At 49.4% G+C, this 14,063-nt stretch overlaps 1 protein-coding gene across 2 annotated transcripts in view; it reads right to left on the bottom strand.

Annotated features, from left to right (window-relative positions):
* Nucleotides 1-14,063, bottom strand: part of fgf11a (fibroblast growth factor 11a) — a 60,520-nt gene that overhangs the window by 17,175 nt on the left and 29,282 nt on the right. For both annotated transcript variants that reach the window (XM_037481092.2, XM_037481093.2), the window contains one exon: nucleotides 8,815-8,918. In XM_037481092.2, the coding sequence (XP_037336989.1) occupies nucleotides 8,815-8,918 (104 nt within the window). The remainder of the gene's footprint in view (nucleotides 1-8,814; nucleotides 8,919-14,063) is intronic.

The following is a 14,063-nucleotide window of genomic DNA, read 5'->3' as shown; positions in this document are numbered from 1 at the left end:
GTTTATCTCATAATATCAATGAAAGTTAAATAAAAAAAATCTGGCATCAGGAGCAGCACTAGTGCTCCTTTTATTAGTAATAATGTCATTAAGAGTTTTCTCCGAGTTCTTCGGTTTATCTCATCTGGCATCAGGAGCAGCACTAGTGCTCCTTTTATTAGTAATGATGTCATTAAGAGTTTTCTCCGAGTTCTTCGGTTTATCTCATCTGGCATCAGGAGCAGCACTAGTGCTCCTTTTATTAGTGTGGTGGCGGGCGGGGTTTCAGCTCGGCTGCAGGGGGGAGAGAGGGGGAGTGGCTCGGGGAACAGGGCCAGGTGGAAATAATAATTATCAGCTGTGGGTGATTGTGTGTGTGTGCGTGTGTGTGTGTGGTCCTCCGGCAGCAGCCCCAGTCTGTCGACCACTGCCTTGCGCACCGCCCCGTAGTCCCGCCGGGCCGCCGGGGGCAGCCCCATGGCTGCTGACTGCGCCTCCCCTGTTAGCAGCGGGAGCAGCCTCACTGCCCACTCCCCGGCCGGCCACCCGCATGCCTCCGCCGTTGTTTCGAAGGCCTCCAGGAATGCCTGTGCATCGTCCTCCGCCGTCATCCGGTGGAGCGTCAGGCTCGCCATCGCTGTCGGGATCGGTGGTGGTTCCGCCCGCGCCACCAATTGCTCCAGGGTCTGGGCCTGCCTCCCCACCTGTGCCTGGAGCGCCCCCAGGAATTGGCGGTTGGCCTCCGCCTGGTCGCGCTGGATCGCTGCCATTTCTGCCAACATCCGGCCCAGTGCGAGCACTGGCTGGGCCGCCATCCCCTGCCGTTGCTCCTCATCCGCCATTTCTCCTCTCCGCCGAGTTGGGCGCCACTGTACCGTGGGTGCGTCGTGCGGATAAAGGGCTCGGAGCCAGGATCGAGTATTCACAACAAGTTTTTATTGTTTCTTTCGGGAAACCCTGTCAGCGTCGGGCTCGCTCGTTGTCCCCGCTCTCTCCTCCTCGCTCGTCCTCGCCTTACTCTTTAAATGCAAGGGAGCATCCACACACACACACGCACACACACACAATCACCCACAGCTGATAATTATTATTTCCACCTGGCCCTGTTCCCCGAGCCACTCCCCCTCTCTCCCCCCTGCAGCCGAGCTGAAACCCCGCCCGCCAACACAATTAGTAATGATGTCATTAAGAGTTTTCTCCGAGTTCTTCGGTTTATCTCATAATATCAATGAAAGTTAAATTAAAAAAAATCTGGCATCAGGAGCAGCACTAGTGCTCCTTTTATTAGTAATGATGTCATTAAGAGTTTTCTCAGAGTTCTTCGGTTTATCTCATCTGGCATCAGGAGCAGCACTAGTGCTCCTTTTATTAGTAATAATGTCATTAAGAGTTTTCTCCGAGTTCTTCGGTTTATCTCATCTGGCATCAGGAGCAGCACTAGTGCTCCTTTTATTAGTAATGATGTCATTAAGAGTTTTCTCCGAGTTCTTCGGTTTATCTCATAATATCAATGAAAGTTAAATTAAAAAATATCTGGCATCAGGAGCAGCACTAGTGCTCCTTTTATTAGTAATGATGTCATTAAGAGTTTTCTCCGAGTTCTTCGGTTTATCTCATAATATCAATGAAAGTTAAATTAAAAAAAATCTGGCATCAGGAGCAGCACTAGTGCTCCTTTTATTAGTAATAATGTCATTAAGAGTTTTCTCCGAGTTCTTCGGTTTATCTCATCTGGCATCAGGAGCAGCACTAGTGCTCCTTTTATTAGTAATGATGTCATTAAGAGTTTTCTCCGAGTTCTTCGGTTTATCTCATAATATCAATGAAAGTTAAATTTAAAAAAATCTGGCATCAGGAGCAGCACTAGTGCTCCTTTTATTAGTAATAATGTCATTAAGAGTTTTCTCCGAGTTCTTCGGTTTATCTCATCTGGCATCAGGAGCAGCACTAGTGCTCCTTTTATTAGTAATGATGTCATTAAGAGTTTTCTCCGAGTTCTTCGGTTTATCTCATAATATCAATGAAAGTTAAATTAAAAAAAATCTGGCATCAGGAGCAGCACTAGTGCTCCTTTTATTAGTAATGATGTCATTAAGAGTTTTCTCCGAGTTCTTCGGTTTATCTCATAATATCAATGAAAGTTAAATTAAAAAAAATCTGGCATAAGGAGCAGCACTAGTGCTCCTTTTATTAGTGTGGTGGCGGGCGGGGTTTCAGCTCGGCTGCAGGGGGGAGAGAGGGGGAGTGGCTCGGGGAACAGGGCCAGGTGGAAATAATAATTATCAGCTGTGGGTGATTGTGTGTGTGTGCGTGTGTGTGTGGATGCTCCCTTGCATTTAAGGAGTAAGGCGAGGAAGGGGGCCGGGGCTTGCTGTGGTTGGGGGGTCGCGGTACGGGGCCGTCGGTGTCCGCCGTGGGGCCGGTCCGGGTCGTCCTGCCGCCTGCTGCTGGCTCCATCCCTGGGGTGCCGCCGCGGGTCGGGGCGGCGGTCGCGCGCCCTCCCTGTTGCCCGGTCCGCGGGGGTGTACCGCCAGGTGGTCCTCTGCCAGGGTGACGGCTGCCTCCAGTGTCGGTGGGCGGTGATACCGGACCCACGCCGCCGTCCGGGCCGGGAGCCCCTCCACGAACTGCTCGAGGACCACCTTCTCGAGGACGTCCGCGGCTGATCCCACCCCGCCTGGCAGGAGCCACCTGGCGGCCGCGTCCTTGAGCCGCTGCCCGTAGGCGAATGGCCGGTCCTCGGGTCCCAGCCTGGCCCCCCGGAACCGCCGCTGGTGGTCCTCCGGCAGCAGCCCCAGTCTGTCGACCACTGCCTTGCGCACCGCCCCGTAGTCCCGCCGGGCCGCCGGGGGCAGCCCCATGGCTGCTGACTGCGCCTCCCCTGTTAGCAGCGGGAGCAGCCTCACTGCCCACTCCCCGGCCGGCCACCCGCATGCCTCCGCCGTTGTTTCGAAGGCCTCCAGGAATGCCTGTGCATCGTCCTCCGCCGTCATCCGGTGGAGCGTCAGGCTCGCCATCGCTGTCGGGATCGGTGGTGGTTCCGCCCGCGCCACCAATTGCTCCAGGGTCTGGGCCTGCCTCCCCACCTGTGCCTGGAGCGCCCCCAGGAATTGGCGGTTGGCCTCCGCCTGGTCGTGCTGGATCGCTGCCATTTCTGCCAACATCCGGCCCAGTGCGAGCACTGGCTGGGCCGCCATCCCCTGCCGTTGCTCCTCATCCGCCATTTCTCCTCTCCGCCGAGTTGGGCGCCACTGTACCGTGGGTGCGTCGTGCGGATAAAGGGCTCGGAGCCAGGATCGAGTATTCACAACAAGTTTTTATTGTTTCTTTCGGGAAACCCTGTCAGCGTCGGGCTCGCTCGTTGTCCCCGCTCTCTCCTCCTCGCCTTACTCCTTAAATGCAAGGGAGCATCCACACACACACACGCACACACACACAATCACCCACAGCTGATAATTATTATTTCCACCTGGCCCTGTTCCCCGAGCCACTCCCCCTCTCTCCCCCCTGCAGCCGAGCTGAAACCCCGCCCGCCACCACAATTAGTAATGAGGTCATTAAGAGTTTTCTCCGTGTTCTTCGGTTTATCTCATCTGGCATCAGGAGCAGCACTAGTGCTCCTTTTATTAGTAATGATGTCATTAAGAGTTTTCTCCGAGTTCTTCGGTTTATCTCATAATACCAATGAAAGTTAAATTTAAAAAAATCTGGCATCAGGAGCAGCACTAGTGCTCCTTTTATTAGTAATGATGTCATTAAGAGTTTTCTCCGAGTTCTTCGGTTTATCTCATAATATCAATGAAAGTTAAATTAAAAAAAATCTGGCATCAGGAGCAGCACTAGTGCTCCTTTTATTAGTAATGATGTCATTAAGAGTTTTCTCCGAGTTCTTCGGTTTATCTCATAATATCAATGAAAGTTAAATAAAAAAAAATCTGGCATCAGGAGCAGCACTAGTGCTCCTTTTATTAGTATTGATGTCATTAAGAGTTTTCTCCGAGTTCTTCGGTTTATCTCATAATATCAATAAAAAGTTCAATAAAAAAAATCTGGCATCAGGAGCAGCACTAGTGCTCCTTTTATTAGTAATGATGTCATTAGGAGTTTTCTCCGAGTTCTTCGGTTTATCTCATAATATCAATGAAAGTTAAATTAAAAAAAATCTGGCATCAGGAGCAGCACTAGTGCTCCTTTTATTAGTAATGATGTCATTAAGAGTTTTCCCCGAGTTCTTCGGTTTATCTCATAATATCAATAAAAAGTTAAATAAAAAAAATCTGGCATCAGGAGCAGCACTAGTGCTCCTTTTATTAGTAATGATGTCATTAGGAGTTTTCTCCGAGTTCTTCGGTTTATCTCATAATATCAATGAAAGTTAATTAAAAAAATCTGGCATCAGGAGCAGCACTAGCACCATGACATGATAAATCGTTTTCTTATTGTGTACATTGACGATTTGCTCATTTACTCCCACAGTATGGAGGAGCACGTCCAGCAGGTGCGTTTAGTGCTCCAGCGTCTGCAGGCCAATCAACTCTACGTTAATGCGGAAAAAAGCCTGTTCAACGTCTCAACGCTCACCTTCCTTGGATACATGCTTTCGCCAGGAGGGGTCGCCATGGACCAAGACAAGGTAGACGCGGTGCGCAACTGGCCTACACCTAACACCGTAAAGGACCTCCAGCGGTTCCTGGGGTTCTCCAATTACTATCGGAGATTCATCCGGAACTTCGGGGCAATGGCTGCCCCACTTACCGCCCTTTCGAGCCAGAAGAAAGGCAAACTCCCATGGTCTGACGCAGCCCAGAAGGCGTTCGACACCCTTAAGCGGGCGTTCACCTCTGCTCCCGTGCTGACCCAACCGGACCCCGACTGCCAGTTTATTGTCGAGGTGGACGCCTCCGAAGAAGGGGTCGGGGGTGTTCTATCCCAACGCACGGGGAGTCCCCCCAAGATGCACCCATGTGTGTTCTTTTCAAAGAAACTGTCCCCGGCGGAAAGAAACTACGACGTGGGCAACCGGGAACTGCTAGCCATCAAACTCGCCCTTGAAGAATGGAGGCATTGGCTAGAGGGAGCTCGGCACCCCTTCATGGTACTGACTGATCACCGCAACCTGGAGTACCTGAAAGAGGCAAAACGGCTAAACCCGCGTCAGGCCCAGTGGGCCTTGTTTTTCACGCGCTTCCAGTTTACCGTGTCATACCAGCCCGGAGAGAAGAACGCAAAGGCGGACGCACTCTCACGAGTGTACGGGTCAATGGCCGACCCCGAACCCATCCTACCGGACTCATATTTCGTCGGTCCCATTCACTGGGAACTCGAGTCCGTCATCCAGGATGCGCTCCGCACAGACCCAGCACCACCTGACACCCCCGCCAATCAGTGCGGCCTCAACTCGTCCAGTGGAGTCACACCTCGTTGGGATCAGGACATCCAGGCATTACCCGAACCACTCAGCTCTTGTCCCACTACGTGCTATCCTGTCCGGTCTGCGCACAAACAAAAAAAACCCGTCAGCTCCCCGCCGGGGAGTTAGTACCGCTGCCCACTCCCCAGAGACCGTGGTCCCATGTGGCAGTGGACTTCCTCACCGACCTACCGGCGTCAGAGGGGTTTACTACTATTCTAGTATTAGTCGACAGGTTCTCTAAAATGTGTCGCTTTATACCCCTGTGTAACCTTCCCTCAGCCATGGAGATGGCAGAGTGTCTGTTCCTCCAGGTGTTTCGCCCGTTCGGCCTTCCAGAAGAAATCATCTCAGACAGGGGTCCTCAGTTCACGTCTCAGGTCTGGAGGGCGTTCTGCAACCGGCTGGGAATAAAGGTGAAGCTGACGTCCGGATACCTTCCGGAGACCAACGGCCAAACCGAAAGGCTCAACCAGGAACTGGGGAAGTACCTTCGTAGTTATTGCTTACAACATCCACATGATTGGTCCCGGTACGTGGCCTGGGCAGAATACGCACAGAACTCTATGTTCCACTCGTCATTACGATTAACCCCTTTTCAGTGTGTGCTGGGATACCAGCCCCCATTGTTTCCCTGTCGGTCCCGTACCGGCCGTAGAGGACTGGTTCCAGCGCAGTGGCAAAGTCTGGGAGACCGCCCATCATCACCTCCCGCCAAGCAGCCTGCACGCAAAAGACGTTCGCAGACCGACGACGCCGGCCCGCTCCCAGCTACCAAACGGGTCAGCGGGTGTGGCTATCCACGAGGAACTTGAAGCTGCGTCTGCCCTGCCGGAAGCTGTGGCCGCGATACATCGGACCATTCAAAATCACCCATACCGACTGCTTCTACCTAAACATTATCGAATCTCGTCAGCATTTCACGTGTCTCTTCTGAAGCCTGTCCATGCTAGCCCTCTCCATCCATCTCTGCCGACACCAACGCCACCTTCCCCACTGGAGATAGATGGGGGTCCGGCATACGCTATAACGGCTGTGCTGCGGGACGGCCTCCATTACCTGGTGGACTGGGAAGGATACGGCCCTGAAAAACGATCATGGGTCCCGCCCCGGGATGTCGTCTCCCAAGAACTAATAGAGGAGTTTCATCGGATGCGCCCGGATCGCCCTGCACCTCGCCCGCGGGGTCGCCCGCCGTCTACAGTGGCTCGACCGTCAGGAGCCGGCCGTGGAGGAGGGGGCTCTGTGAGGTCTCAACCCCAGCGTGACGGCAGGAGGCCACGAGGGGGAGCCGAAGAACGCGTTCTCCGGAGTCAATCACCAGAATTCTAGACACCTGCGAGAGATGACGCGAACCCCGGAGCCAATCACTGGAACGCTGAACACCTGCGAGAGAGAGATGCCTATAAAAACAGTCCGACGCAGCGGGCAGGTTGTGAGGTATTGAATGTACACTTCTCTGCTGAACCGCTTTGTTTATCTGCCCCTAAACCCCTTAGAACCTGTGAATCGACCTTCCGCCTGCATCTGACCACGAACCTGCCTATTCCCCTGGACCAGAACCGTCTTTTGCCTCCCGCGTTGCCGACCTACTGCCTGTCCTCGGAATTCCCATTTAGATTTGCCCCTGGATATAATTGATACCTGTCCTTTAATAAAGAAAGGTTGGAAGCTCTGATCCTGAGTCCGAGTCTACTTCCAGGGTCCATCCGTGACAAACAGCACTAGTGCTCCTTTTATTAGCAATGATGTCATTAAGAGTTTTCTCCGAGTACGTCGGTTTATCTCATAATATCAATGAAAGTTTAAAAAAAAGGAATCTGGCATCAGGAGCAGCACTAGTGCTCCTTTTATTAGTAATGATGTCATTAAGAGTTTTCTCCGAGTTCGTCGGTTTATCTCATAATATCAATGAAAGTTAAAAAAAAGGAATCTGGCATCAGGAGCAGCACTAGTGCTCCTTTTATTAGTAATGATGTCATTAAGAGTTTTCTCCGAGTTCTTCGGTTTATCTCATAATATCAATGAAAGTTAAATAAATAAAAATATGGCATCAGGAGCAGCACTAGTGCTCCTTTTATTAGTAATAATGTCATTAAGAGTTTTCTCCGAGTTCTTCGGTTCATCTCATAATATCAAAGTTAAATTTAAAAAAATCTGGCATCAGGAGCAGCACTAGTGCTCCTTTTATTAGGGAAGTGAAGGGTAATGGTGGATCGACTGTGACTGTGTTATAGTACTTTAAAACGGACGTTGACATAATGTTGGCGAGGATTTCCATCGGAGTCTGAATCCGGGTTCAAAAATCCCGATTTTTGTAAGCATGAACGAGCTGTCTCGTTGATACGGTAAAATGCTAGTGAGTTACGGTACATTTGATAAGGTGCTCAGCATTCGTTCAAAACTTACCTTTCTTTGCGCAACTTCAGGTGTCGAACAAAGTTGGACGTTGTGGCCGCTCCGTCTGTAATCTTCGACCCGCATGTTTTGCATATAGCAACTCGTTTTTTGTCGACTACCTCGTAATTTTTATAGCCAAACGAAACTACCTTTGGTATCATTTTTCCAACTGGCGCGTTGTTGCGCTTTATTGGTTGTCTTGCAATGTGCCTGTTTAGATGCTGTCAAATCAGAACCAGGTGGGACTGCAGTGATTGGATGTCGTACAGGCAGCGCTCTCTGCATACAGGTGGCGCACATTTTTTTGACAGATGCAGATAAACAGAGCGGCGCGGCCGTGTGAAAATGTTTTCCCCCAGTTTTCATGAGAAGTATCAAGTCTTCTCGAGTCAAAAGGCTCGAGTCCAAGTGAAGTCACGAGTCGTCGATGTTAAAGTCCAAGTTGAGTTGCAAGTCATCAAATTCATGACTCGAGTCTGACTCGAGTCCAAGTCACATGACTCGAATCCACACCTCTGGTTAAACATCTACATAATATAATAATATGTACACAGAGACCTGCTACATGGTTATCTGTACGAGCACCTATAAAATAAACCAAATATGTTTAGTTTAAAAAAGCAGTCTTGATGTACAACTGCAGAAAGAAACTCCATGTTTGGGGGCAAAAGGGAAATCTCTTTTGATCTTCAAGGTTTCACTCAACACCTTTCTTAGTGAAAGTTGGATTACCTTTGCTACAAACCCAAATACAGTAGAACCTGTAAAAAACAGATCCCGAGTAATTGGTGTTTCCAATTAGCTTAATTGATTTGAATTTGACTTCTCATAAGACACTGCACACTGAATGCAGACTAGGTACAGTGTACTATTCATAGATGGGGCGCTGGTTTATCAAGCAGGAGGCCAACGGCGTCACATTTAGGCACGATGGAGAAAACCCGGAGCAGCTCCACCATCCTCTCTGTCCTGAAATGAGTGTTTAAGGGCTCACAGCATCACTGTACTGGACGTGCTGACCGTACCGACGTGTAGAGGTAGCCCTCGCTGTTCATGGCAACGTAAAGCCCGGTCTTGGTGCTCTGGATGGCCACTATCCTGAGCCCCACAGGAATCAAGTTGAACTGCACTGAAAGAACAAAACAGAAAAGGGAGGACCGGGGTTAGAGCAATCATTCTCTCCCCTAAACGCTCGCAATGCTTCTTCGCCGCATAAAAGGATCCGTCTCCCATTTCCTCCTGCCTGATGTACAGTATCTGTCAGAGTCGGGAGTGGGAATGTGTGTGTGGAAAGGAGAGAGGGAGAGGCAGGGAGGGATTAGGAGCGGGAGATTTAGGAGCTATAAAGTCTGGGTGTTGGCCCACCAGAGGTCAGACAAAGCTGGGAGAGACTGTACGTAGAGCCCCCCCCCTCCCACCACCCCCCTCCGCCGGAGAGAGAGAGAGAAAGACAGAGTGAGCATGGCCTAGCTGGGTGCTTTAAGAATTCAGTGCATTATAAAGTGACATCGTCTGAGCCTGCCTTGAATTCATTCCCCCAGTCCCGGGCCACAGTGAACAGCACTTTCTGTGGAACCTTGGATTTCTTATGTGCATAGCTCTCCATATAAACTAACTTCAGCCACTGGAGCAGCACACACACACACACACACACACACACACACACACACTGCGCTTTGAATCCACTCTCTGAAGCGGGTTCGCCTGCGTGTCATTTCGTCAGCTGCTTCTCGGGCCTCCGCCTGCATGTACAGATATGTTACTGGATCCAGTCGGTGTGTGTACACGTATCCCTCTCAGGCTCTCTCACGAGTGTGTGCCATCCAAAGGGGCTTTATGGGAAGTGACATGGTGAGTTGAGTGCTACTGACAAAACGCCAGCTGGTGCGTGGTCACACTGTCGTAATGACCAAACGCTGCCGTGACAATTAAAGCCCCCGAAGCATTTGGATTAGATCTGCGATGAGAGAGGCTCTGAAGGCTGAAGAACATGGAGTAGAAAAACAACAACATACTTATTAATTATGACAAATCATTATTTGTGCTTGTAATTAAATATTGTACATTTTTGTTTGAAGCATATGCTTTTTTTTTCTTTGACAAATAACAAGAATGCATTATAAAAGTGAGTGAGAGGTTGTCAAAATGATGCATCTCTCATACAGATGAAAAATCAAGTCTCAGGAACTTTTAGATTCATGAAGCCATTAGCTGCTATTAAAAAAAAAATCAATTTCAAATTAAAAATCCTGCCAAAATAATAGATGGAAGTAAAGGCCTCAGATGGAGATAGAAAGTCAAAACTTAACCAAACCTTTTTTTTTTCCAGGGTTAGGGTTAGCATGATGTGTGGTAGACGATAGGAAACATGCCACCCCTTTGGCATAAATGAGCCAAAACAAAGTGTTATTAGTGATGCACGTCCAGTTCCACGTTGCAGAAGCAGGTAATGAAAACTGCACATGCTTCTCCCTCCATCCCTCCCTCCCCCTCAGGACCCCGCTTCTATTGGCTCGATCGATCCCTGCATCTCAAACAGTCGCTTTCGCAAATGAACAAAGTGTCACCAAAGACCACGGCCCGGGATGACAAACAGAGCAGGGCCCGAACACAGTGCCCCCCCCCCCTCCCCTCCTTCTCCCCCCTTTAACAGCAGCCTTCCTGTGCGGCTGGTGAGCAGACTTCTTGAAGGTTCTTGTTGTAATGGTAGACATTAAAAGGCCAGCTGGTGGAAAGGCTCTGTACAAGTTAGCCTAATCGGCCCGGAGTTCTCAGACGTCATCACCCTCAGAGCCGACTGAGCTCTCTGGAGTTATGACACCAAGTGTTTGGATTGCACGCGTCACGAACCCTCCTACGCAACCACCAGCGGAATCCAATTCTACAAATAGTTTGATCTTCATCTTCATTCTACAACTGGGCATGAACGTCAGGTTAAAGAACTGAGTATAGAGATTTGCAACAGCGGTCAGATGTTGAATTATAAATCTAATTTGGACCTTATGAATGAGGCCCTTCCTTCTCTTTTGATCCTGATTTCCCTCATCCTTCACTTAGACTCGCTTCTTTTCTCTGCAACTCACAGGAGGAGGTCGTTGGATTAATCAAAACGGAAGGGAGGGGAGGGGAAATGAAGGGGAGGTAAGAGGCTGTCGCGCAAATCCATTCTGCAAGTCAATTTGAGGCTTGAGATCATCAACACAATAAATAAACAAGAAGAAACTGGAGATGGGATCGGGGGGGTTTGAAGGGGGGGCGGGGTAATAGCAGGACGCCGAGTTAAGCTGTGCAGAGGGCATCTGCAGGCCTGCACTCTGTTGGTCTCTACTGGTATGAGAGGAGGATTAAAGTCATGGGTGAGTCGGACGGGCACCGTCGGACCCTCACCTCCTCTCCTGCTCCCGAAGGAGTCGACTTGGACAAAAGCCTTGTGGTGTGATGATAACAACGTGTTCCGTGAAAGCCCCAGGGTCCACAACCCAACCAGAACCCTCGCGCTGAGGTGAATCATCGCGGTAGACGGTGGGGTCAGCGGCTTTTCAGCATCGGGATCGGTCAAAAAATACCAGGAAATGGCGGGAGCCAATTCCATCCTGCATACTCATGTTACGTCGTTTGGACCAAAAATGAAAGCCACAATTTACTTTTTGTAAATTTTGATTTTCCTAAATCTACCAAGAGACACTTAAAAGTCGATCATACTACCTTACATGACGAAAAATGGCACCAAAGGGCCTGGACTGTTAAAGAGGGGCACCTAAGGGATGCTGAACCCGCCTGTTGGGAAAGTTGGGAAGGAGAACATATTTTATTTGACCGTACATTAGCGGGTAATAATTAAACATGGCCGCCAGCTAACATCAAAGAGATCCGCTCGGCGCTTGAGCGGTTACAAACAAGTTGCAACGGCGACAAACGAAACTACTTTCATTTGTGTTGTAAAAAATGAGCGCGAGACTCAGTAGCAGATTAACTAAATGGACAAAGAGCTTCACGGCTGATTTCCCTCGTGGTCGATGACTCCAATGACAAGACAACTTCTTCCTCTCTCCTGTTATTTAACTTTTAGCTCCTCCACCCTCCAGGCCTCGCTCTCCTTCACTGATGCCCGTGAGCCTTTATCGGTCTTCCTCAAAGTCCTCCACTCGTCTCGCGTTGTGTCTTTTAAATCTCCCTCCTCATGAATTAACAACCCTCGTCTCATCTCACACTCTGCACATGCATTTATTCCTATTTAGCTCCCCGATTGCCTGCTGTTGTTCTCCCCGGCCTGGTATCTCTCCATCAGCGTCCATTCGTCGTCCTGTTTTACCCTGCAGCCTTCTCTGCCTGTCTCTCTTCCCAGCTCTGCCTCCCCCATCCTCGTTGGGTATTCTTCCTCAGCTCTGGTTCACTTTTACCGCCCGTCCCCCCCCCCCCCCCCCCCCTCTCATTTGCCTCGGCGAGGCAGCGTTATCGAGCACCGGGGGAAGTTAGACGGCGAGGAAGAGCAGACTTGTAACAGAGCAGAGAAGGAGATAAGTCATATTCCTCTCTAACAGTGGGAGATTGTAATTACAGAGGATAAATCAAGCTCTGCACACACAGAGTCGATAGCTTGTATCCCTTTCCGTCACCTCTTTCCTCCTTCTTTTGCCCCTCTTCTTCTCTCCTCTGTCAAATAGTCTGTCTTGCTGAATCATCCTGGGGTTTTTCCCCTCTTCCTCTACAAATAACTCTGAATTCAGAGAGAGAGAGACCAAAGCCAGTGACAATCACACCAGCAGCTCCATCCCTTCCCGCTGCATTTATTCTCTTCGGGTTTTCTAACCTTTGAAATCTGTTTCCTAATCGATCTGTTTAGTGCACGGACCATTTTGAACCCATCATCTGTCCTTGACTCACCTTTGTGGCATCATTATATCACGCACATCTTGAGTTTAGCTACATGTGAAATGCAATGTGGTTGTCTGCTTATGGATGTGACAAGTCAAAACTCTAAATGCACATTATCTAACCATAAATATTTAACAGTTTTCAGTGGCTTTAAAAGCTTTGATTCCCAACGACAAAACATATCAAACTGGCAATAAACCTTTGTTTTTTTCTGAATTTCTTGTGCTGTGAAATAAAATGTGAAATAATCAACATTTCTGAATATTTTCCAAAGCGTATTGTTCCATTTTTTTTTTGTTTGGACCTAAGTGACCAATGTTTCTAATAAAGAAAGTGAGTTTGTAAAGTCACAGACTTTTGGTCAGTGCAGAGAAGAGTTACTGAAGAGGCAACTTAGCGGCTCAAACGATGAAATAAAAACAGTTCTTGGGAGAACGGTGTGATTCATATAGTTAGTCAAACATTAGTAGAGTCCTTTAATGGCGCATTCTGCCCCATACCCGGATATAAATCTCAACTCCCTCGGCGTACTCGTCTCCCCTGCTTTCATCCCTCTTCCAGTTTTATTACATAACAGCTTGAACCGGCCAAGAGCAGAGAAGGAGAGGAGCAGGGCGGGAGGAGGGGGAGGCAGCTCCTCTGACCTCCCACCAGAGGGGGGAGACACAGTGATGGAGGAGCCATCAGCTGTGTGCCAGCTGCTCCTACTGCTCCCCATCGCTCCCTCCCCTTTCTCTCTCTTTCTCTCTCCATTTTCTCTGTCATCCTCCCTCTCTCTCCCTCCCTCTCTCTCTCTTCCTCTGCCAACGCGTCTCGTCTTGCATGCTCAGTTTCCCCCGACGTATCCCAACGTTCCCTCGTTCGGTGTCGCCGCTCCTCTCTGATCCCGATTCTCCGCTTCATTCCTTTTTGTCATTTTTCAGCTTTGTAATAACCTTCCTAGTTAAGAAAGCATGAAAAAGAGTTGATGAAAGTATTAAAAGGCCATTTGACAAAAAAAAAGAAAAACACCACTTGACACCTTTGCAGTTTCTGTCCCTACGGCGGCTTCTCTGGAGGTGAAGCTGCGGAGATGTCAGGTAGCCCAGGTAGAGAAGTAACAAGAGGTGATGGGAGGGTTATCAAGTCCTCCTGTGTGACCGTGCATCGCTCCCTGCAGGTCATTTGGTTGGTCTCAGCGGAGTGGGGCACAGGAGAGGTCAGGGTCACAAGGTGGAAAAAAAAGGGGGGCTGGGGTGATGAAGACTGTCAACTGTACTGTACTGGAGATGTTTGGCCTTTCGCAAATAATGCGCATAACTGAGAAAGTGTGTGTTGTATTTGTGTGCTCCAGTTTTTGTTCAGTACCCTACATTCAGCCAAGGACTCTGTTGGTATGAATCACACTGTTCGTTATTTA

This window comes from Pungitius pungitius, chromosome 1, assembly GCF_949316345.1.
Source record: "Pungitius pungitius chromosome 1, fPunPun2.1, whole genome shotgun sequence".
Taxonomy (NCBI): Eukaryota; Metazoa; Chordata; class Actinopteri; order Perciformes; family Gasterosteidae; genus Pungitius; species Pungitius pungitius.
Note: the sequence above shows the minus strand (reverse complement) of the source record. Positions and strands in the feature narration are given on the sequence as shown.